The sequence below is a fragment of the Lepidochelys olivacea genome (assembly GCF_965140295.1).
Source record: "Lepidochelys olivacea isolate rLepOli2 genome assembly, chromosome: 10".
Classification (NCBI taxonomy): Eukaryota; Metazoa; Chordata; order Testudines; family Cheloniidae; genus Lepidochelys; species Lepidochelys olivacea.
The window spans coordinates 35,414,064-35,438,608 of record NC_140420.1 but is presented as its reverse complement, the minus strand read 5'-3'; the positions used below and the strand labels follow the sequence as shown (position 1 = coordinate 35,438,608).

General features: G+C 49.5%; 1 protein-coding gene across 3 annotated transcripts in view; it reads right to left on the bottom strand.

Moving 5' to 3' along the window:
* Window positions 1–862: 862 nt before the first annotated feature.
* Window positions 863–24,545, bottom strand: part of DECR2 (2,4-dienoyl-CoA reductase 2) — a 34,466-nt gene continuing 10,783 nt past the window's right edge. For 2 of the 3 annotated variants that reach the window (XM_084641022.1, XM_084641024.1), the window contains 7 exons: window positions 18,133–18,268; window positions 16,940–17,064; window positions 14,143–14,236; window positions 8,179–8,283; window positions 7,157–7,345; window positions 4,801–4,989; window positions 863–3,741 (listed from right to left, as the gene is read on the bottom strand). In XM_084641022.1, coding sequence (XP_084497148.1) covers window positions 4,955–4,989; window positions 7,157–7,345; window positions 8,179–8,283; window positions 14,143–14,236; window positions 16,940–17,064; window positions 18,133–18,268 — 684 coding nt within the window. In that variant the 3' untranslated portion in view covers window positions 863–3,741; window positions 4,801–4,954. Of the gene's footprint in view, window positions 3,742–4,800; window positions 4,990–7,127; window positions 7,346–8,178; window positions 8,284–14,142; window positions 14,237–16,939; window positions 17,065–18,132; window positions 18,269–24,545 lie in introns of all 3 variants that reach the window. The other variant, XM_084641023.1, reaches the window with a different exon arrangement.

Genomic DNA, 24,545 nt, shown 5'->3' with positions numbered 1-24,545 from the left:
GCTCCCGGAAGCAGCAGCATGGCCCCTCCCGCAGCTCCTACGCATAGGAGCAGGCATGGGCCTCCGCTCTGCACGCTGCCCTCACACCAAGTGCCACCCCTGCAGCTCCCATTGGCCGGGAACCACAGCCAATGGGAGCTGCAGGGGCGGTGCCTACAGAGGGGGCAGCGTGCAGAGCCGCCTGGCCGTGCCTCTGCATAGGAGGTGGAGAAGGAACATGCTGCTGCTGCTGCTGCTTCCAGGAGCTGCTTGAGGTAAGTCCTGCCTGGAGCCTGCATCCCTGAGCCTCTCCTTGCACCCCAAACACCTGCCCCAACCCTTATCCCCCTCTCACCCTCTGAACCCCTTGATCCAGCCCAGAGCACCCTCTTGCACCCCAAACCTCCCATCCCCAGAGCCTGCTCCCCCATCCAGAACCTGCACCCCTTCCCACACTCCAACCCCCTGCCCCAGCCCTGATCCCCCTATTGCCGTCTGAACCCCTTGATCCTAGCCTGGCGCACCCTCCTGCACCCCAAACACCTCACCCCCAGCTCCACCCCAGAGCCCTCACCCCCTCCCACACCCCAACCCCAATTTTGTGAGCATTCATGGCCTGCCATACAATTTCTATTCCCAGATGTGGCCCTCAGGCCAAAAAGTTTGTTCACCCCTGTGCTAAATCCTTTCTAGGAGTCACTCACACCCCTTCTGCGTGGCATTTAGTTTATTCTATGGTGCAGTGCTAGCATGCACTGGACAGTGGACGATCAGCTGATTTGTCGATTTAGAAAGGATCTATTCCTGCTGGGCACCAAAATCCAGCCCTGGATTTACCTAATGATTGTACTGTCTGTAGCAACACAGAAGAGACAGGACTCTGTTGTAATGGATGTAAATAGGATTCTTTACAGAGGCTGCTGGACAGAGACCCTGTGGTTCTCTCTGGGTTCACAGACTGATTCAGGGGCTGCTGCCTATGGTGCAATGATGAGTGGTATCCGATCAAATCTGCACCATTGTTAGGGAGAGAATTTTCTTCCTCTGTTCGGTTCCTTAACAAGGACCGGGCCAGTGCACAGCGGGAATCCTCCACCCTCAAGGATTACAGGAGTATATTTGAGAAATTTAGCACTGGTGAAGCAATACCTCTGGCATTTGGTAGACTGGCATTCCAGTTGCTCCGGGGCAGAAGGTAGTTTGTGCTCAGCAGAATCACAAGAGGCAGGGGTGGGTTTTCAAACACATCAATCGGTCAGCAGCAATAAAGGCTCTGCCTCAGCTCTCATCCAGTTCTGAGCTGCTCCACAGGTCTGACTGCATTGCCTCAGAGCCCTGCTAACTGCAGCCAGACTAAAGAGACCAGCTAGCACTGACAGTGCTGCACTGATTCTGGCTGTGGTGAATTGCACCTCATTTCCTACCATTGAGGGCTGCACAGATATGCAAAGGTCTGATGTACTGGGCTATAGCTTGAGAGGCTGGGACTCAGAAGCAACGCTTGCTGGACACAAACCTAGGATAACTTAGGGCTTGGCTACACTGGCGAGTTACAGTGCAATAAAAGAGCCCCAGGCGCACTAGCTCACTACCCGTCCACACTGGCAAAGCACGTAGAGTGCTCTGACTCCGCGGCTACAGCGTTGCTGGTATTCCACCTCGGCAAGTGGAATAATGTTTGCTGCGCCCGCAGCGCCAGTGTGAATGAGGTGTTGCTTTACTGCGCTCTGATCAGCCTCTGCAAACATCCCATAATCCCCTTAAGTCAAGTGACCACTCTTGTCATTGTTTTTAAATCGCTGCAGGAATGCGGAAATGCCCTTTGAAAGCTCCATTTCTGACAGCCGGCTGCTTATCTGCTCCGAGACAAAGCAACCATTAGTGTGGAATGCTGTGTGGGAGAGAGAGAGGTGGGGGGGCGAAGAGGGGGGTTTGCTGCTGTCTGAACTTACAAGACACCATGCTGACATGCTCTCAGCCCCCCAAAAACCCACTCTCTCACCCCACATACACACAACACACTCCCTGTCACACTCCACCCCCCACCATTTGAAAAGCACGCTGCAGTCACTTGCATGCTGGGATAGCTGCCCATAATGCACCGCTCCCAATGCCGCTGCAAGTGCCACAAATGTGGCCACACCAGTGCGCTTGAAGCTGTCTGTGTGGACAGACTGCAGCACTTTCCCTACTGCTCTCTATGAAGGCTGGTTTAACTCAAAGCGCTCTACATCTGCAAGTGTAGCCATGCCCTTAGATAACGATTTCTTCTTTAAAGCATTTTACAGGCAGGAGTTAATCCTCGCAGTACACTGGAGAGGTAGCCTACTACCATCATTCCCCGTTTTACAGATAGAGAAACTGAGGCACAGAGTGATCAGGGCTTAGGACCATGAAGGTATTTAGGCTCCTAACTTCTGTTGCTTTCTGTGGAAGTTCGGAGCCTAACTAGCTTTGTGGATCTGGGCCTAGGAGACTTTTGGGAAAATCTCGGAGCTAGTGGAGACTGGGTCAGATGCAGGATATGCTTGTTTCAAATCTCCCTCTCTGATTTTGAACATTAGGGAAGATTTGGGGCAACCAGAAAAGAAATAGTCAGTTTTAGATCTGAAAAAGCTAGAATATTCTGTGGGATACAACCCACTGCTAGATCAGCCACGCGAAGGGCTGATGTATTACAGGCATTAGGGATCCTTCCAAAGACCCACTACAGGCAGGCAAAGAAACCACCCTCATGGGCCTCTCCTTCAAGGTGCTTCCCTTCTCTCTGGGTGCTGAACCAAAACTAGAATTCTAAACCTGCTGCTACCAAGTAAGTCCAAGCAAGGACACGCTGCTGGCTGGCTAGTTACCTCCCATTGTTATAACCTCTTTATCCTGAGCCAGATGTGTCCCATGTGTTCTAGCTGTTTAAATACAGGGCTAGGAATCAGGAACTGCTCAGGGAGTCCTAATGCTGGATCTGACCCTCACGCCTTGAGTGACCTTGGGCAAGTTGCTTTCCCTCTCTCTCTGCCTCATAGCCTCACATGTGAAATGGGGCTGATAATCCAGACCTAACCCACAGGATGGCAGCAGGACCAGTTACTGTCTGTAACGGCCAGTCTACACTGAAAACCTATATAGGGATAGCCATGTTTCTCAAGGGGGTGTGAAAAATCCACACCCCTGAGTGACACAGTTAAGCCAACCTAAGCCTGGTGTGGACGACGCTAGATCAACGGCAGAGTTCTCCTGTTGCCTTAGCTCCTGCCTCATGGGAGGTGGATTCCATCAGTTGATGGGAGAACCCCTCCCGTCGCTGTTGTCCACATGGAACCACTTCAGCTGTACCGCCGTAGTGTTTCAAGTGTAGATATACCCTAATTGCCACCGTCAGGGCCCCATTGCACAAAGCAGAATCCTGGATCCAGCAGCAAAGCTCAAATAAACAGCAAAGCTTCTTTTTCTTTGCAACCATAAGAACTCGTCTTTCAAATGTGAATTGAGCATAACTGATGTGTTGTCTACCTGAGTGTGCAGGCAGCCTGAAACCACAGGCAGAGAGGTGTGAACTGCCCCATCCATTTCAGTGGTGTGTGTGAAATATACACTATTAAGATCCCATTGTCCACATTCACTATTTCACTACCACTCTTTTGATCATTTGGCTTTGGTGCTTATCCTAGAGCCCAAACTGCCTGCTGCACATTTCCCCAAGTGCCAGAACCTCTTGCTTCCTCCAGCATCTGTAGTACAATGATGCACTGGTGAGACACGAACCTGCAGCGCAATAAAAATAAAAATTCACAGGCTCTGATTTTCCAAGGTGCTGCGTACCTATGACTCTAGTGGAGATGAATGGGAGTTCTGGGCACACCAGCACCCAGAGACTGAAGGCCCACTTAGTGAATCGCACAAGGAGCATGGTAGACATTGTACTGATTGTTTTCATAACTCAGTAGCATCACCCCAGAGTGTATGAAACTGCTGCGGAGTCTCACCCCTGCTGTGCTGGGGTGCCTCAGCATGCAAGGGTCTGGGCTGCTGAATACCACTCCTGAGCGCTGGAGCGTACAGAAGACTGTGACAGTAGAGCAGTGCTGGTGAGCTGGCTCACATCCACGACAGGATGAACGGTAGCAGGGCACGTGCTGCTATCAGTGGGAGGTGGACATTTGCAGCTTGCTGAGGGCGATTTTTAATGGTGGGAATACGGACTCTCGCCTGTTCACGGGGCACACTCTGGATGGTCACTAGCCCATCTAAGTGCAGGAGGGGAATGGAGATTCAGGGCTGGCCTCAGGCGGCATGCGCCACAGAGAGATCAGTTTGCAAGCTGGGTGCAAGTTTCAGGAGCAGATCACTGCTGCCTTCAGCTCTCGAATGGGAGTGAACTGAGTCTGCAACGGGAAAGGGCAACATGCTGCTTAACCCTCTGGCTGCCTGGAACACCCATCTGCAGAGAACATCTGCCCAGATGAAGGTATCCACCAGTAATGTGGAAAGATACCAGCAGTTTATAGGTTAAAGCTGGGAAAAATCAGCTGGGAATCGAGACAGAGGGGTAGCAGGGCTGCTCTCTGGCATTACCAAGGTAACTCAGCAGAAAAACAAGGGGTTTGATGTAACAGGAATGAAAACAGTAAAGTGAAGGGGAGCAAGGCTCCAGCAACCCACCTTCCCCCCACAGACCCATCACCAGAGCTGCACCTATTGCTAGACCAGCTTCAAAATATAAAATCAGGAGCAAACTTGGGAACAGCTGCCTTCTGGACAGGACTCTTGTAGTGACCCTTCCCCCCCACCCCCACCGCTAATCCCACCCCCACCAAGACATACATTGAATCTTCAACTTTGCCATTTTCACTTTTGCCCCAGCAAGGTCATCCCAACGGCTGATGGCCAGAGGTCATAGCTGTTCCCTGACCCTGTGTCATAGGGATGTCCAAAGCCGTAGTGTTTGCTCAGCGTCCTGTCAGTCCCTGGTCGTCCATCATTTGTCTTTCTTCACTTCCATGGCCCAATGATCTGTAAGACAGAATGGAAGTCAAGGAATGAAACTGACGTGAAATCCATCATGGACTGGCCTAGATCAAGGCAGAGCTCAAAAAGAGCACTGGGGGATGGGGACCGGGCAGGGAGGGAGCCCCCTCATTCAAACAACTTCAGTAGCTTATTGTGGAGGTGCCATGGCAGCTCCACAGTTCAGACTGCCTAGAGATTTGTGCTTAAAGCACGGCTTAAACCTCTTTGGGATAAATAACAGAGTGTACCTTCCCCATACTCTGAATACAGAGTAAATGTTCAGGCAAGCCTCTTAATTAACGTGGGTTCTGATTAACATAACATGGGCCCTTCGAGACAGGACAAGCCCCTCCCTTCCAACTGTTGGTGTGTTGTTTGGTTAGGTAACATTACAAAATAAACAGGGGATACTTCTGTGTGGGTCTCTGATTAGTCCTGTGTGCCTCAGAGCTGATCTGGGTTGTTGAAAATCATGATGCAACTATACAGTCCGTGGGTTTGGCAAGGTGAGAGAGGGCCAGGACGGAGAGAGGGGGCAGGGGAGGCTGACACCTACACGTGTCTCTGCACAGTGAGCCTGCAGTCAGAGCAGACGGAAAAGGCACCTCATTACTTAGCAAGGACACACCTTCTCCAGGGGCCAATGGTGCTAGTTACAGGTGCCAGATGAACAGCCCTGAGCTGGCTGGAAAACCACAGCTCTCTTTCACCAAACATTTAGAGCTTTCAAAATTTATTTTTGTTTTGACCAAGACCTCCCAAAATGATTTGTTAAATGGTGGGCAGCCTGCGGGGGACAGAGGGAGGGATACCACCCACCAGCGCAGTTCATAACCACTGGGCTTAAGAGTCAGTTAATCTCTTCTCTTGGAGCTATTCCACTTTGTACACATAACAAAATATTCTTTGGGCCAAAAGGAGACTGACTCTGCAGCCTGGTGATCAGGGCCCATCGCCCAGGACATGGGAGACCCAGGTCCAAATCCCAGCTCTGAATCAGGCGAGCCTGGGTCTGCCACCTGCAGCTGTAACTAATAGCTCCTTGGGCATTCTGTGAATGTGGGCAGCTCACTCAGTGTGGGGCTCTGTCCCCCCTAGTGTGGCTGGGCCACATATAGTGAAAGATGAGCCTACATCAGCCTTGGCTAACAGAGCTTGGCCTTTTAGCTCAGTCAGTGCCGCTCCTGCTTTAAGATCCAGAGGCCCAAGGATTAATTCCCACTGCCAACGATGCACCCAACTCAATGGGCAAGCATGCACCAGCCCCTCCTGGCAGATTGGTGCCATTGTCCTTTACACCACTTTGTATTACGTGGCTTGGCCCTCTTTGAACACCTGGGGGCAGATCCTGTGCTGGTGGAACTGGCCAAAGCTCCATTGTGCAACCTCTCACACACACGCTTTCTAATTGTGCCCAGACGAAACCAGCTGGCCTGGAATTTCTCCCACGTGGCCCTGCCCTGTGGGTTTTGGGAGGGAGACTGCAGATTTAATAACCACACATTTGTGCTTCCTAACTATTTGCCCGGCCTTTTCTCAAGAAGCCTAGCCTGGAACTCTTTGGGCAGGGGAGGTATCCCAGATGAGTTTTTGCAAGCCTTCCGGACCTTTGGAGAGGTCCCACACACTTGGGAGCCAAACACACCTTCAGTCTGTGGCCCTGGGCTACGAAGAATCTGCTCATGAATCACCGCAGCACAAGGTATTTCATATTGCTGATCTTGGAAAGTCTACATGGGAAGGGTAGAGGCTCCTCTGCGATGTGACCCCACCCTCACCCCATCTAACTACAGCACCAGGAAAATGGTGACAGCTATTAACCAGATGTGCAGTGGGGAGGCACGGACAAGAAAAGCAGTGTGACCAACAGGCAGCATGGGGTCCACTCCAACCACTGACCAGTGCAACACAGCCCTGACCCCTGCCTGGCAAGGAAAGCCCAGGACTACCATGCCAGCTGCTGATGAGTGCGTGGTGACCCTCAATGCCTGTGACCCTGAACGCACTCACTCTGAATGCACCATGCCTGGGACAACACCCTTGTGCCAAAGTTGCTGGTTTGCCTGCAGCATACCAAGAGGTGTTCAAACATTAGGTCCGGACGGCGCATCTAGTCCCACAGAGGGGGAAATACACGTCACCTAGAGCTTAGCAGAGTGTGATGCAATACCCAACAGCGCAGGGAAGTTGTTAGGGGAGGTCAGCCAGCTTCCCCCATCCACCACCAGGGTTGTGCCAGTCACATAGGATGCCAAGGGGCTCGCCAAGTACAGCACACTGTGGGCAATCTCCGTCTTATTCCCTGCCCTATGGAGGGGCACTGTATCAAAGTAGCTGTCCGCTTCTGCACGAGCACCACCTATAGAGAGAACAAAACAAGCTGAGGCCCTCAGGCTCTTTACCCATCAGGAGGCTGTTCCCCTACCCAGGGCAAAAGGCTGCAACTGGCTGGCATTGTTTGGTTGCTACAAGGAGCCCAGATACTACACTGATGGAGCCACACTAAGAAACTAGAGCAGATGCAGAAACATACACGAGGATCTGCCCATGGGCAAAGGGGGGAGATTGAGGAAGAGAAGATCTAGGCTGAAGAGCAAGAAAGAGTTCTACCAAGGAGCTCTCTTAGCCTGGGGAGCAGCCTCCCCTGGAGATGGTGGAAGCCCCTTGCTTAGGACAGGACAGATACCTGAAGAATACAGACAAGGAAACAATCCTGCGGCAGGGAGGGTGGATTAGGTGACCTCATGACCTTGATGGTCTCTTAATTATCACAGAAATATACCCAATGTTTCCATACACAGGCCAGTCGGCTGGGGCAGCACAGGTAGGGCTAGACCACCTGTTGTGACACTGCAGGACAACACTGAGGGCAAGAAACAAGCCTTTGTACAGCACCCAGGGTGAGAATCTCAGCGGCTAAGCAGAGGGACCAATACTTGCCCCTGTGGCCACAGGGTAAACTAACGAAGTGGTGCAAAGTCCCTGCCCAGCTTCACCACAAGAGGGGGCCTGCGAGCATCAGGGCTTGCAGCACGACGCTGGTCAGGGTTTGGCAGAGGCAGCATTCTGAGCTCTGGGGGGCTGGTACACCATCTAAACTCCCCCCTTACACACATATAGTTGCACTAATCAGAGAGAGCCCGAGCTCTCAGGAGAAGCCTCCACCTGGGGACTTCTCTGAGAGCCCCTTACCGAGTCGCCGGTATCCCTCGGTGCCCGCAATGGGGCCTGGTGCCAGACTGTTGACACGGATGTTGTTGGGCCCCCACTCCACTGCCAGGTGCCTGGTCATTGCATCTGGGAGGAAGGACATTCAAAGCAGAATGAAAAACAGAGCAAAAACAGTGAAGGGATTTCAGAGTGAACAGAGGGAGCCGCCGGTTGGAACGAGAGGCAGAGGTGGGGAGTGTAGGTCTTTGCGAACAGGGACTGCTAACAGGAAGTTTTGAGAGGGAGTTCTCCAGGTGAAGGAGGAGCAAATATAAGACTCTTGGAGTAAGTGGCTATCTGTAGTGTGTGTTTGTGGGTTACTTGCTGTATGCTGAGCTTGTGTTTCTCTGTCTGTTTGTTTTTGTTTGTTTGAAGGACTGTGTGCTGTGGCCGGCAGTTGGAAGCTGTGAGCTTCTAAACAAGGTTTGAAATCTAGAAGCCTCTGCTCACTGGCTTTGAAATCTAGAAGCCTCTGCTCACTGGCTGAGCCTTAGTCAGGGGGCAGCGCTTTCAAGAAGGCCAGGGCTTTATAAAGCAGTGAGCAAGCGACCAGGGACTGCTAACGGGGAGTTTTGAGAGGGAGTGTGGAAGGGGAGTGGGAAGGGGGTGAGGTACACTTGCCATTCTTTAAAACCTTTAAACTAAACTATCATCAAAACTTCTTGATTTAAACAAAACCCTATCATTAACCTAGGTAGCTGTAGGAGAAAATGCAGGCAGAAGCCCAGCAGCAGAGTGGGGGCTGTCCTGTTTATTGCATTCAGTGTAGCATGTATGATACCTGCCCTGTGGGCAGGTGGCGTCTAAGTGTGCATTCGGTGCAAGGAGTTCCTGGCCCTCAGAGACATGTATGGGCTTTGGAGGCCAAGGTGGCAGAACTGGAGGAGCTAAGGGAGGCAGAAAGGTATGTCGATGAAGCTTTCCGGGACACTGTACATTTGTCCCACTTCCGGTCAGACAGCCCCTGCACTGTTAAGGAGGATGAAAGCCCCAGAGAAGGAGAGCGGTCAACAGGAATAGAGGGAAACCTTCCCATAGTTGGGACCCTCCTTCCAGATGATGTTGGGGTATCCTCTCGCACTGAGGTTACCTCTCCGGGGGGAGGGAACTCCAGTCATTAGGAAAAGGCAGGTGTTAGTAAAGGGAGATTCAATCATTAGAGACATAGATAGCTGGGTTTGTGATGATGGGGAGAACTGTATGGTGACTTGCCTGCCTGGTGCAAAGGTTGCGGACCTCTCGTGGCATCTAGATAGACTTATGTGTAGTGCTGGGGAGGAGCCGGTGGTCGTGGTACATGTAGGTACCAATGACGTAGGGAAGGGTAGGAGAGACATCCTGGAGGCCAAATTTAGGCTGCTAGGAAAGAGACTGAATCCAAGACCTCTATGGTGGCATTCTCAGAAATACTACCAGTTCCACACGCAGGGCCAGGAGGGCAGGCAGAGCTTCAGAGTCTCAATGCATGGATGAGACAATGGTGTAGAGAGGAGGGGTTTAGATTTATTAGGAACTGGGGAAACTTTGGGGATGGGGGAGCCTATACAGGAAGGATGGGCTCCACCTACACCAAATTGGATCCAGATGGCTGGCACTTCACATTATAAAGGTTGCAGAGCAGTTTTTAAACTAAGAGATGGGGGAAGCCAATTGCTGCAGAGGCGCACGTGGATCAGGCAGAGACCTCTCTTAGAGAAGAGTCTATTGACAGAGATTCTCTAGGGTTTAGTCAGGAGGAGAGGATGGAAGAGGATAACGTATGGGCCAGATCAGATGAGAAACATTCACATAAAGAATCTGACGCATCAGAAAAGGGCAGACAAATAAACAGTGACAAGTTTTTAAAGTGCGTGTACACAAATGCTAGAAGTCTAAATAATAAGATGGGTGAACTAGAGTGCCTCGTGTTAAAGGAGGATATTGACATAATAGGCATCACAGAAACCTGGTGGAGTGAGGACAATCAATGGGACACAATCATTCTGGGGTACAAAATATATCAGAAGGACAGAACAGGTCGTGCCGGGGGTGGGGGGGAGAAGTGGCACTATATGTGAAAGAAAATGTAGAATCAAATGAAATAAAAATCTTAAATCCACATTTTCCATAGAATCTCTATGGATAGTAATTCCATGCTCTAATAAGAATATAACCGTAGGGATCTATTATTGACCACCTGACCAGGACAACGATAGTGATGATGAAACTCTAAGGGAGATGAGAGAGGCTATCAAAATAAAAAACTCAATAATCGTGGGGGATTTCAGTTATCCCCACATTGACTGGGTACGTGTCACCTCAGGACGAAATGCAGAGACAAAATTTCTTGATACTTTAAATGACTGCTTCTTGGAGCAGCTGGTACAGGAACCCACAAGGGGAGAGGCAACTCTCGATCTAGTCCCGAGGGGAGCGCAGGATCTGGTCCAAGAGGTAACTGTAACAGGACCGCTTGGAAACAGTGACCATAATGTAATAACATTTAACATTCCTGTGGTGGAAAGAAAACCTCAGCAGCCCAACACTGTGGCATTTAATTTCAGAAAGGGGAACTATGCAAAAATGAGGAGGTTAGTTAAACAGACATTAAAAGGTACCGTGAGTAGAGTGAAATCCCTGCAAGCTGCATGGACACTTCTCAAAGACACCATAATAGAGGCTCAACTTAAATGTATACCCCAAATTACAAAACACAGTAAAAGAACTAAAAAAGAGCCATTGTGGCTTAACAACCATGTAAAAGAAGCAGGGAGAGATAAAAAGGCATCTTTTAAAAAGTGGAAGTTAAATCCTAGTGAAGTAAATAGAAAGGAGCATAAACACTACCAAATGAAATGTAAAAATGTAATAAGAAAAGCCAAAAAGGAGTTTGAAGAACAGCTAGCCAAAAACTCTAAAGGTAATAACAAAATGTTTTTTAAGTACATCAGAAGCAGGAAGCCTGCTAAACAACCAGTGGGGCCCCTGGACGATCGAGATACAAAAGGAGCACTTAAAGACGATAAAGTCATTGCAGAGAAACTAAATGAATTCTTTGCTTCAGTCTTCACGGCTGAGGATGTTAGGGAGATTCCCAAACCTGAGCCGTCTTTTGTAGGTGACAAATCTAAGGAAATGTCACAGATTGAAGTGTCACTGGAGGAGGTTTTGGAATTAATTGAGAAACTTAACAGTAACAAGTCACCAGGACCAGATGGCATTCACCCAAGAGTTCTGAAAGAACTCAAATGTGAAATTGCGGAACTATTAAGTATGGTTTGTAAACTGTCCTTTATGTCAGCTACTGTACCCGATGACTGGAAGATACCTAATGTAACGCCAATATTTAAGAAGGGCTCTAGAGGTGATCCTGGCAATTACAGACCGGTAAGTCTAATGTCAGTACCGGGCAAATTAGCTGAAACTAGTAAAACTGTCAGACACATAGAAGAACATAAATTGTTGGGCAAAAGTCAACATTGTTTCTGTAAAGGGAGATCATGTCTTACTAATCTAATAGAGTTCTTTGAAGGGAGTCAACAAACATGTGGACAAGGGGGATCCAGGGGTCATAGTGTACTTAGATTTCCAGAAAGCCTTTGACAAGGTCCCTCACCAAAGACTCTTATGTAAATTAAATTGTCATGGGATAAAAGGGAAGATCCTTTCATGGACTGAGAACTGGTTAAAAGACAGGGAACAAAGGGTAGGAATAAATGGTAAATTTTCAGAATGGAGAGGGGTAACTAGTGGTGTTCCCTAAGGGTCAGTCCTAGGACCAATCCTATTCAACTTATTCATAAATGATCTGGAGAAAGGGGTAAACAGTGAGGTGACAAAGTTTGAAGATTATACTAAACTGCTCAAGATAGTTAAGACCAAAGCAGACTGTGAAGAACTTCAAAAAGATCTCACAAAACTAAGTGATTGGGCAACAAAATGGCAAATGAAATTTAATGTGGATAAATGTAAAGTAATGCACATTGGAAAAAATAACCCCAACTATACATACAATATGATGGGGGCTAATTTAGCTATAATTAATCAGGAGAAAGATCTTCGAGTCATTGTGGATAGTTCTCTGAACACATCCATGCAGTGTGCAGCGGCGGTCAAAAAAGCAAATGGGATGTTAGGAATCATTAAAAAAAGGGATAGAGAATAAGACGGAGAATCTCTTATTGCCCTTATATGAATCCATGGTGTGCCCACATCTTGAATACTGCGTACAGATGTGGTCCCCTCATCTCAAAAAAGATATACTGACATTAGCAAAGGTTCAGAAAAGGGCAACTAAAATGATTAGGGGTTTGGAATGGGTCCCATATGAGGAGAGATTAAACAGGCTAGGACTTTTCAGTTTGGAAAAGAGGAGACTAAGGGGGGATATGATAGAAGTACATAAAATCATGAGTGGTGTGGAGAAAGTGGATAAGGAAAAGTTATTTACTTATTCCCATAATATTAAAAACTAGGGGCCACCAAATGAAATTAATGGGTAGCAAGTTTAAAACAAATAAAAGGAAGTTCTTCTTCACTCCACGCACAGTCAACCTGTGGAACTCCTTGCCTGAGGAGGTTGTGAAGGCTAGGACTATAACAGGGTTTAAAAGAGAACTGGATAAATTCATGGAGGTTAAGTCCATTAATGGCTATTGGCCAGGATGGGTAAGGAATGGTGTCCCTAGCCTCTGTTTGTCAGAGGGTGAAGGTGGATGGCAGGAGAGAGATCACTAGATTATTACCTGTTAAGTTCACTCCCTCTGGGGAACCTGGTATTGGCCACTGTCGGTAGACAGGATACTGGGCTGGATGGACCTTAGGTCTAACCCAGTATGGCCATTCTTATGTTCTTATGTTTAAAAGCAAAGGAGTGAAAGTGGTCGGGATTGACTAGCAGAGGGTCCTGTGGGTCAGGACTGAGGGGCTTAGGCAGCGCTGTGGAGGAGATGGTGTATCCAGAGCTGGAATAGCAGAGGTCTGGGGGGCAGGGGGACAGGCTGGAATAGCACGGCTGCTGCAAGTCAGCACTGAGCACTACTGGCAGGGCCGGGGAGGGCAGATCAGGCATACGACGGGTGCTGAGCGTCTGAATGAAGAAGAGGAGTCAGAATGCACAGGACTGGGGAAGCAGCTGGCCTTCTGTAGATACCCCCTTCAAAGAGCTGTGCCTGCCTGCTGACGGAGGGCCTTTTATCACTGCCATCTGCCAGCTGATCCCAGCAGTCGCCCTGACAACGTGTGAGTTTGTGCTTGTGTCCCACAGGCCATGTGACTAACGTCGTCTGGCATTAACAAGCTGGGGAGACTGGCAGCATAGTGTGGTCTGCTGGACTGAGCCCGGCACAGGCCTGGGTTCTAAACATAATGCTGTCACCAGCTCAATGTGACCCTGGCAAGTCACTCAGAGCAAGATCCAAACCCCACTGAAGGCTGTGAAAATGCTCCCAGTGATTCCAATGGGCTTTGGATTGGCCCTTAGTAGTGAGTTTCTGTTAGGCTCTGATCTGCGGAAGGCTCCGCAGTCGGGGTGCGTGGTGGTGGGGGGATTGGAGGTGCACAGTCAAACCAGCTTTCATTAGTCTCCTTTCAGTTATTTCTCCTTTCTGCACAACCACGGTTTGCTGACGGTATCCCAGAATGCATCATCCTGTGTCATCACAATTTTTCTGCAATGTCACATCCTGGAAAGCGGCAAGTACAGAGATTGCACAAGGGGGGAATAACTGGTTAAGCCACCCTAGAGAGCCAGGCTGAGTACCCCTCTTAGCCTGGTCAGGGAGGGTGCCGCAGAGCTCTGGGCTTGACTCAGCCTATCTGTACCAAGGGGAGTACTATGCAAGATCCTAGTATTGTTCTTCCAAGCCTCTCCATCAGAGGCTCTGAAAGAACCAGTATGTTGGCTGGGCTTTGGCAGCTTGAAAAGACACAAAAAGGAACCAAATGGATCAGGTGTGTTTACTGTACCTACAGCCGCCTTAGCTGTCCCAGCATGCACCTGGAGAGCCTGTCCTCTGTAGCTCAAAGTCGCTGTGATGTTAACTATAACCCCGCCATGGTCCTGGATAAACAAGACAGGGAGTTAGGGAACAGAGCAGAGATATCATCTGCTGGGGCAACAGGACCTGGGCATGGGATGGAACAGAGAGACTGACCAGAGAAATACCCTGAAGGCAAAACTGGTCTGGTGATGAATGGGGATTGTCTGCCCAACTCTTGTGGCTCTGCCATCTCTGCCTGGCTCTCTGAACACCTCCCTCCTTGGGATCTGCATAGGACAGCTCTCATTCCGGGCTATGCTGGAACATTCCAGAACAATCTGCAGCCCGTTTCTAGAAAGGTATAAGCACCCAGAGGAGGCAGGAGATGGCAGAAGATTAGAGGCCTCAAGGAAAAGTGAAGGAGCTGGAAGGATTTGGGATGAGAAAGAGAATCAGTGTTTCACTGGCTCATGTCGCCTCCCTCCATCTACTTCTCCTAAGTCAAGGTCACCCTCTCCCCAGAATTACGCACAACCCACATTTTGCAGGCAGCCACTTTCTAGAGGCCGCCCAAACCACATTCACTGTCACAGGTGAATGGCTGTGTCTGGGGAAAGTTCTGCTGCTCCGATCACTTCTGCGAGGATGGAAGTTACAGGAAAGACACGAGGAGACAGAGGTGATATAAAATGGGGCTGCCAATGAGACAAGATTAATCAGCATGATTGGCTGTGGTCTTAGCACACCAGCAGCCTAACCACTGTCAAGTGTTTTGTACGCATCATGGCAAAGGGGAGTTCTAAGGAAGGGTTTGGTGGAGGAGGAGGCAGCTGCTTTGGGAGTGTTTAAGGGGAGCTCCTCCCAAGCAGGAGGGGCAACCTGGCAGAAAGCACAAAGGGGCTTGTTGGAAAGTTTAACGAGTGGGCGATGGAGGTTGCCATCGTGGGTCCGCTGTGGGCTGAAATTAGCCTTTCGATACTGGATAAGAGATGATAGGTGGGGCGGGACTGGGCTGAGCAGGGCCTTGGAAGTGATGGCAAGGGCTTATGTTTGATATGCTAGTCGTCTCCAAAGTGGGATGCACGCACCCCAGGGGGTGCGCACGACCATCTGTGGGGGTGTGCGGAAGGAGGAGCGCCGCCAAATGAGCACTGCTGGCACGGTGGCAGCAGCGCTCCGGGACCTTTGATTCTTCAGCGGCGCGCCGGCGGCAGCTCGGCTCTCCCCGCTCTGTTTTCGGAGGCACACCGGCGGCAGCTCGGCTCTCCCCGCTCCGTCTTCGGTGGCACAGTGGCGGCAGCTCGGCTCTCCCCGCTCCGTCTTCGGTGGAACAGTGGCGGCAGCTTGCCTCTCCCTGGTCCGTCTTCGGCGGCGTGCCGGCAGCAGCTCGGCTCTCCCCGCTCCGTCTTCGGCGGCACGCCGGCGGCAGCTTGGCTCTCCCCACTCCGTCTTCGGCGACACGCCAGCGGCAGCTCGGCTCTCCCTGCTCCGTCTTCGGCGGCACGCCGGCGGCAGCTCGGCTCTCCCCGCTCCGTCTTTGGCGGCACGCCAGCGGCAGCTCGGCTCTCCCCGCTCCACCTTCGGCGGCAGCTCGGCTCTCCCCGCTCCGTCTTCGGCGGCACGCCCGGCGGCAGCTTGGCTCTCCCCGCTCCGTCTTCGGCGGCGCGCCGGCGGCAGCTCGGCTCTCCCCGCTCCGTCTTCGGCGGCACGCCGGCGGCAGCTCGGCTCTCCCGCTCCGTCTTCGGCGGCACGCCGGTGGCAGCTCGGCTCTCCCCGCTCCGTCTTAGGTGGCACGCTGGCGGCAGCTCGGCTCTCCCCGCTCTGTCTTCGGTGGCACAGTGGTGGCAGCTTGCCTCTCCCTGGTCCGTCTTCGGCGGCGTGCTGGTGGCAGCTCAGTACTCCCCGCTGCGGCAGCGGCGGCGCGCCGGCGGCAGCTCGGCTCTCTCCACTCCGTCTTCGGCGGCACGCCCGGCGGCAGCTCGGCTCTCCCCGCTCCGTCTTCGGCGGTGCGCCCGGCGGCAGCTCAGCTCTCCCCGCTCCGTCTTCGGCGGCGCGCCGGCGGCAGCTTGGCTCTCTCCGCTCCGTCTTTGGCGGCACACCGGCGGCAGCTCGGCTCTCCCCGCTCCGTCTTCGGTGGCACGCCGGTGGCAGCTCTTTTGTTTTTTTGATTCCCCAGAGTTGGCCCTGGGGTGTGCGCGATTCAAAAAGTTTGGAGACCCCTGTGCTAGAGAAGAGGGATCCAGGGGAGTAATGGAAAGAGAGAGGGGTGATGTGGTCAGAGCAATGGGCTAGGGAAAGGATCTTTGCAGTTGCTTTCTGAAAGGATGGATACAAGCGCGTGTTCATCTTGTTTTGTCCAAGGGAAACAGGACTGGACTTCAATAGACTATCCAAAGTTAACCCTTTCTCTCTCTCTCCCTGTCCTCCACCCCCCCAATCTAAACGCCTGGCAAACAGGGGGGTTCCCCCATAAAAGACTCTCTGCAGTTGAAGGGAAAGGGACTAAGGAACAGTGTGACAATTAATACATTACATTTCAAATGCTTTCACTGTTCTTTGTGCTTTAATAAAAGGTTAAAGAGATTTTTTCAGAGGTGATTGGTACAAAGGGGGTCACTGGTGATAACATGCCCTTGAACCCCAGACCACACAGTAACTGTTTAACGCTGTAATAGCAAGCAAAGATTTTATTAATAGCTTATTCATGGTAGGACCCAAGACACGCTCCTTATCAACATGACAGACTTTCCAGCAGCACATTCCCTGATGTAGGATGAACTTACCCGCAAGCATTTCTCATAGAGCACTTTGGAGACATTGAAGGTGCCAAGGGTGTCAATGTCGATCACTGTCTTATAGGCACTGAAGGACAAAGCACTGGCCGGGCACAGGAAATTACCAGCAGCATCTGGAGAGGGAGAGCATCCAGGGGCACAGTCAGTGGGGAGCGGGGGAGTGAGACTGCTATGATCTATTACTAGGTGGGCATAGGGTGCTGCTCCCTCCCTTCCTCTGAAGCAGGGACAGGATGTGTGTGCACGTGTACAATCCTCCTAACTGTTCACTATATAGAGAACACACGATCCACCTCAAGACTACCAATCCAGAGCCACACTGACACAGGCTGCCCTGTGCAACTTCTAATGGCTTCTGGCTCCTCAGTTTAGGTGAGGCACTGTAACTTGCCTTAGCTGCCCCCACTTTAGTTAGCGAAAGACATTTTTAAGAGTGCCCCTCAGGCCTCTACTGTGCTATTCAGGAAAGTCCCCAAAGTCTTACAGCATCTGCTTTGGAGTCCCTAGCTCTCTGGGGCAGCAGAGCAGCTAGCTGCTCACAGACCTTTCAGGCAGGGATACACTTTTACATACAGTAGCTGAGCATATCCCAGAACTGGGTGAAGGGCTCATTGTTCAGAGAGAAGCAGTGCCCCGGGTGACCACACCAGGGCTCTTGAGGAAGAACGCTACTGGGACAATTGGGTATCAAAGGGTTGGCTGCAATCGATTTCCAGATCAGCCAAGCAGGGGCTGCTTAAATTGCTGCTTAAGTGGGCGATACAGAACAGGATAGAGTCAAACAGAGATGAGTAGGGAACTCTGCTGGGTTGGGAATGAGGCTTGACTGCTCCCTTCCTCGCTTCATTTTCTGGCAGACAGTTGTCAGTCCGCTACCTCCATGAGACCAGTATTCCCAGCCTCTCGTGTCACTTGGCACTGCAGGCTCCCACAGGGCAGTGAGAGCATAGGAAGCTTTGCCCAGAAGAGAGCAATATTCCTTCTAGTCCAGCATCCTGTTTCCAGTGTGACCAGCATTCAGACGATGGTACCTGTGACAGCAATGCACCCAGACATTAACAGAACACTGCCTCCATAGGGGGGCAAATTTCTTCCCGACCCTCAGTTGGTCATGAGTTTGTTCCCTGAAACACATGGGTTTGTAAAATCCTGTCACTTCCCCCGATTCGCAAGCAACTCACTGTTAACGAGGATGTCAATTCGTTCAAACTCTTTCACAGCCTCGTCCACCGCTGCCAGGATGGTTTGAGGCTGCCGGACGTCTAGAGAAAGAGGCAGGCATCGCTGACCAGTAGCAGCCTCCAGCTTCTTGGCAGCCTGGAAAAGAGAAAGAAAGATTTTGTATGAGGGATCCCAGTCCTACCTCCTGTTGTTAGGAACCAGAGGGGAGACTCATACTCTGGCATCAGCAAAAGGACATATCAGGCAGAAGGACATGCTCCATCCCTATCAAGACCTGGGGCAGCTGTTTGTGTCTCTCATCATATGATGGTGTTGTTAAACAGCTGCCATGTCCCACCCCAGAAGGAGCTGCATTTTGGTGGTTGGTGAAGTGATTCTTGTATGTACTATAACCTATAAATTACTCTGTCGAGCGCGTGGGATGTTTACATCAAGGCTCTGTTGGAAAGATCACAGCAGAAACGTGCGTTTGCTTCTGAGCACTGTATTACCAGAGAGATATTGACACATTAGAGGGATCCAAGAGAGAAGCAACAAAAAATAATAGAGGCTGCAGGCACTGGCTTACACTGGAGGACTGAGAGAGCTAAAATTTAAGCTTGGCTAAGCGAGGCCTAATGAGGATGTGATAACAGTCGGCAGTATCTGACGGGTGTAATGGAGAGGAATTGTTTAGGCTGGGGATGTAATTAGAAGCAATAGAATGAAACTAAGAAAAGTAAAATGTAAGCTCAATAAAAGCTTCCTAACAGTGAGATCTACCAGACTTTGGAAAGAGTCCTTGCATGTGTCATTTGAATGGGAACAAAGCACGGAAGGCGATCCTGCTCAGGCCCTCAGGGCCGGGCTGCTAGATCTTTTCATCTCTAACTCCTCTGTTTCATTGCCAAGTAAGAGTCATCAGTGCCTCTTGAGCCACATTGACTATGGGATGTTCTCTCTGTGTTCTTTCCATCCTCCTCCCACGGATAAGTCTCCAGAGAAATCTCACAGAGAATCTCTCATAAGCCATTTACTAAAAGGCAAACTCAAAGCTCCAGCAGAAAACACAGAACCGGCACCCATTAAAAAATGCTTTCAATAGACATCATTATCATACGGGTTAGGAGGACCACACAGGGGCATCTAATGGGGAAAAAGGCCAACAACCTGGAACATACATATGGCCACACTGGGTCAGACCAATGGTCCATTTAGCCCAGTATCCTGTCTTCTGACAGTGGCCAGTGCCAGGTGCTTCAGAGGGAGAACGGGTAATCATCAAGTGATACATACCCTGTTGCCCATTCTCAGCTCAGGCAAACAGAGGTTAGGGACACTTCAGAGCATAGTTTTGCATCCCTGCCCATCCTGGCTAATAGCCATTGATGGACCTATGCTCCATGAATTTATCTAGTTCTTTTTTGAACCCTGTTATAGTCTTGGCCTTCACAACATCCCCTGGCAAAGCATTCCACAGGCTGACTATACGTTGTATGAAGAAATATTTTCTTTTGTTTGTTTTAAACCTGGTGCCTATTAATTTCACCAGGTGATACAAAAAGAACAGGAGTACTTGTGGCACCTTAGAGACTAACAAATTTATTTGAGCATAAGCTTTCATGGGCTACAGCCCACTTCACCGGATGCATAGAATGGACCATATACTAAGAAGATATACATATACATACAGAGAACATGAAAAAGTGGAGTAAGAGGCTAATTAATTAAGATGAGCTATTATCAGCAGGAGAAAAATACTTTTGTAGTGATAATCAAGATGGCCTATTTTAGACAGTTGACAAGAAGGTGTGAGGATACTTAACATGGGGAAATAGATTCAATAAGTGTAATGACCTAGCCACTCCGAGTCTCTAGTCAAACCCAAGTTAATGGTACCTAGTTTGCATATTAATTCAAGCTCAGCAGTTTCTCACTGGAGTCTTGTTTTGAACTTTTCTGTTGCAAAATTTCCATCTTTAAATCTGTTACTGAGTGGCCAGAGAGCTTGAAGTGTTCTCCTACTGGTTTTCGAATGTTATGATTCCTGATGTCAGATTTCTGTCCGTTTATTCTTTTGCGTAGAGACTGTCCGGTTTGGCCAATGTACATGGCAGAGGGGCATTGCTGGCACATGATGGCATATATCACATTGGTAGATGTGCAGGTGAACGAGCGTTCTGTTATTTTCTTTGTTGAGCCTGTCCTGTAGTAGGTGACTTCTGGGTACTCTTCTGGCTCTGTCAATCTGTTTTTTTCACTTCAGCAGATGGGTACTGTAGTTTTTAAGAATGCTTGATAGAGATCTTGTAGGTGCTTGTCTCTGTCTGGGGGATTGGAGCAAATGTGGTTGTATCTTAGAGCTTGGCTGTAAACAATGGATCGTGTGGTGTGTCTTGGATGGAAGCTGGAGGCATGTAGGTAAGTATAGCGATCAGTAGGTTTCCGCTATGCCTCCAGCTTTCATCCAGGACACACCACATGATCCATTGTCTAGAGCCAAGCTCTAAGATACAACCGCATTTGCTCCAATCCCTCAGACAGAGACAAACACCTACAAGATCTCTATCAAGCATTCTTAAAACTACAATACCCACCTGCTGGAGTGAAAAAACAGATTGACAGAGCCAGAAGAGTACCCAGAAGTCACCTACTACAGGACAGGCCCAACAAAGAAAATAACAGAACGCCACTAGCTATCTAATATGGCTGCTACTCTGAAACCTGTCATCAGGTGACACCTACTTCTTGTGTAATGAGGAGTAAATAACACTTTCTTATTTACTTTCTCCACACCAATCACGATTTTATAGACCTCTATCATATTCTCCCTTAGTCATCTCTTTCCCAAGATGAAAAGTCCCAGTCTTATTAGTCTCTCCTCATATGGAAGCTGTTCCATACCCCTAATCATTTTTGTTGTCCTTTTCTGTACCTTTTCCAATTTCAGTAGATCTTTTTTGAGATGAGATGACCAGATCTTCACACAGTATTCAAGATGTGGGGGGTACCATGGATTTATACAGAGGCAATAGGATATTATCTGTCTTATTATCTATCCCTTCCCTAATGATTCCCAACATTGTTAGCTTTTTTGACTGCTGCTGCACATTGAGTGGATGTTTTCAGAGAACTATCCACAGTGACTCCAAGATCTCTTTCTTGAGTGGTAACAGCTAATTTAGATCCCATCATTTTATATGTATAGTTGGGATTATGTTATCCAATGTGCATTACTTTGCATTTACCAAAATTAAATTACATCTTCCATTCTGTTGCCCCGTCACCCAGTTTTGAGAGATCGTTTTGTAGTTCTTTGCAGTCTGCTTGGGACTTAACTATCTTGAGTAGTTTTGAGGAGTTTTGCCACCTCACTGTTTACCCCTTTTTCCAGATCATTTATGAATATGTTGAACAGCACTGGTACCAGTACAGACCCCTGGGGAACATCACTATTTACCTCTTTCCATTCTGAAAAATGACCATTTATTTCTACCGTTTGTTTCCTATTTTCAACCAGTTACTGGTCCATAAGAAGATCTTCCCTCTTATCCCATGACTGCTTACTTTGCTTAAGAGCCTTTGGTGACGGAAGTTGTCAAAGGCTTTCTGAAAATCTAAGTACACTCTATCCACCCTTGTCCGCATGCTTGTTGACCCCCTCAAAAAATGTTAATAGACTAGTGAGGCATGATTTCCCTTTACAAAAACCATGTTGACTCTTCCTCAACATATCATGTTCATCTCAGTGTCTGACAATTCTGTTCTTTACTACAGTTTCAACCAATTTGCCTGGAATTAGGCTTACCGGCCTGTAATTGCAGGATCATCTCTAGAAAGTGAATGAAAAGAGAGTTGGTGTTTAAAATGGTTTACAGAACAAAACATTCTCCCTTTTGTATGAAGTCTTGTTATACTGCAGCATATCTAAGACCCTCCAAGAATCTCACAGATCTAAAGAGGTTCATCTCATTATTGATAGAGTTACAATATGAAGCCCCAGTCCTGCCATCAGGTCTGCACAGGCACAATAAAGTCCATGCAAGCATAAAGAGTCACTATGAGAATCCAATTGCAGGACTGAGGCCTAAGTCAAGAGAATTCTTCTGCTGACCTAGCACTGCCCACATCTGGGAATAGGTCAGCATGGTGCCGTTGCTCAGAGGTGTGGATTTTTCACACCCCAGAGAGGTAGCTCTGCCGATGTAAACTCCCAGCGTAGAGCAGCCCCATTCCACTGCAAGGCAGACTTTGCTTTGGGTTGCAAAAGTAATTGGGTTGCAAAAGCCCAAAAGTAATTAACCTTGAGGTGGAAACTGAATGGCCAGTTGTGACAAGATGGGGTGCAATCGAGACCAGTGAGGGGCTGTGTCACACCCTCCCTGCGATCTTGTGTGCCTTCAATACCTTGCTGCAGTGACTCCCACCTGGGCCAATCACAAACAATCTTTCAGCAGGCAAGTCACACCCTGAGCGTCTGTGGGTAACTGCAGCCTGCCAGCCACACATGGGTTACACTCTGGCTTTTACCAGCTTTAGTTACCTTTGCCGGGGACCCCAACACACTCCCAATCCCAGATTTTCCCCCAGAAATGTATGTCTTGTACTGTCCAGCCCTCTCCTGGACAATCCAAATGTATTATGACTGGTATTCCTCTAAGGGAATAATATACAATAGCTTGTTACCTTAGAGTTACCCAGACACTTTAAGTTAAACACACTGGATTAGAATAAACAATAGAACAAATTTATTAACTAAAAAGAGAGATTTTAAGTGAGTACAAGCAACGAGGTATAAAAGTCAGAAATGGTTACAAGGAAATAAAAACAAAAACATTTCTAGTGCCTAGCTTAACAAACTGTATGAGAGTCAAAGCAAAAGTTTCTCACCACATGCTTCCAACATTAGACATGCCAACACTCACCAATTAGTTGTGAAAAACGCCATTTCTAAGTAAAATTAAGCCTGACTCATGATCTCATGTTAGAACTCTCAGAGTCAGCCTTAATTTTACTTAGAAATTTCTATCAGCCCCTGCTGTCAGATAAGCTTCTCTGTCCCTTCCCACCTCACCCCACTGCCCTAGCTCAGCCTCCACCCCCACCTCTTTCCACTGCCCTGGGGTGCACATTGTTTTGGGGAGCCACTTCAATACACCTCTTCTGCCAGGGCTGTATAATGCCTCCCCGGGTAGCTGCTTGGAGCTCAGCTTCCACCAGCACCTCCTTCTCATTTCCCCAGGACAGGGGTGGCCAACCTGAGCCTGAGGAGGAGCCGGAATTTAACAATGTACATTGCCAAAGAGCCACAGTAATATGTCAGCAGCCCCCCCATCAGCTCTTCCCTCCGCCCCTACTCCTAGGGCCTCTCGCCCACCGGCAGCCCCACCAATCAGCGCCTTACCCTCCCCGCACCTCCCAATCAGCTGTTTCGTGGCATGCAGGAGGCTCTGGGGGAAGGAGGGGGAAGAGTGAGGGCATGGCAGGCTCAGAGGAGGGGGCGGGAAGGGGTGGAGTGGGGGCAGGGCCTGTGGCAGAGCCAGGGGTTGAATAGTGAGCACCCCCCGGCACATTGGAGAGTTGGCGCCTGTACCTCCAGCCCTGGCTATGCAAGGAGCTGCATATTAACTTCTGAAGAGCCGCAGATGGCCACCCCTGCCCCAGGGTTTTCCTTCCTGCTCTCAGCACTGCTGCTGCTTCTGACCTGGAGCAAGGCAGAGTTAAAATTCCATCATCTTCCTCTGCATCCCCCAGTCCTGGAGGAGGGTTACCTGCAGGACAGCGGCAGGAGATGAGGCAATAATGGGCATTCACAGACTATTGGGGGGAAGTAATGTTTTGTGAAGCTCCATGTGTGATGTTCCTCCTCAGTGAGCAAGTCTTTAATGTCCCTCATGTAGCTGTCTCCCCCACAAACAGTGGCAGGGGACCATTTAGGAGAGACTTTTCCACACTGGTGCAAAATGTCCTGCATGGAGCTGCACATACTTTGGCAGTTATGGGAACAGGTGACTGCCATGGCCTGGGCGGGCAAACGACAGGGAGTGGACCCTGCAGGTCCTGCTCCATAACTGCATAAAGGTAAGAGCTCATCGTATTATTGAGAGAGCTCCTCCAGCAGGAGCCCAAATCCTCTTCCTTTCAATAAATATGCAAGTGCAGGCAGCACTGTGCTAGTCACACACCCTCCGAGAGTAGGCAGGGGGAGATCAAAAACCTGAAAGTGGACTAAAAAACCCATGATTTAATCTTTTATAAGAATCTCATGATTTTTCAGCCAATCTTATGATTTTTTGGGTCTGATTCATGATTTCTGAACTGTTGGGGTTGGCAATGCCACAACAGAGTTGCTGACCAAACTCTTCAGGTCAGGACCCCTCCTCCAGAGTCCAACGGCTGCTTCTTTTGTCTTTTCAGGTGCAAAGAGTGAGAT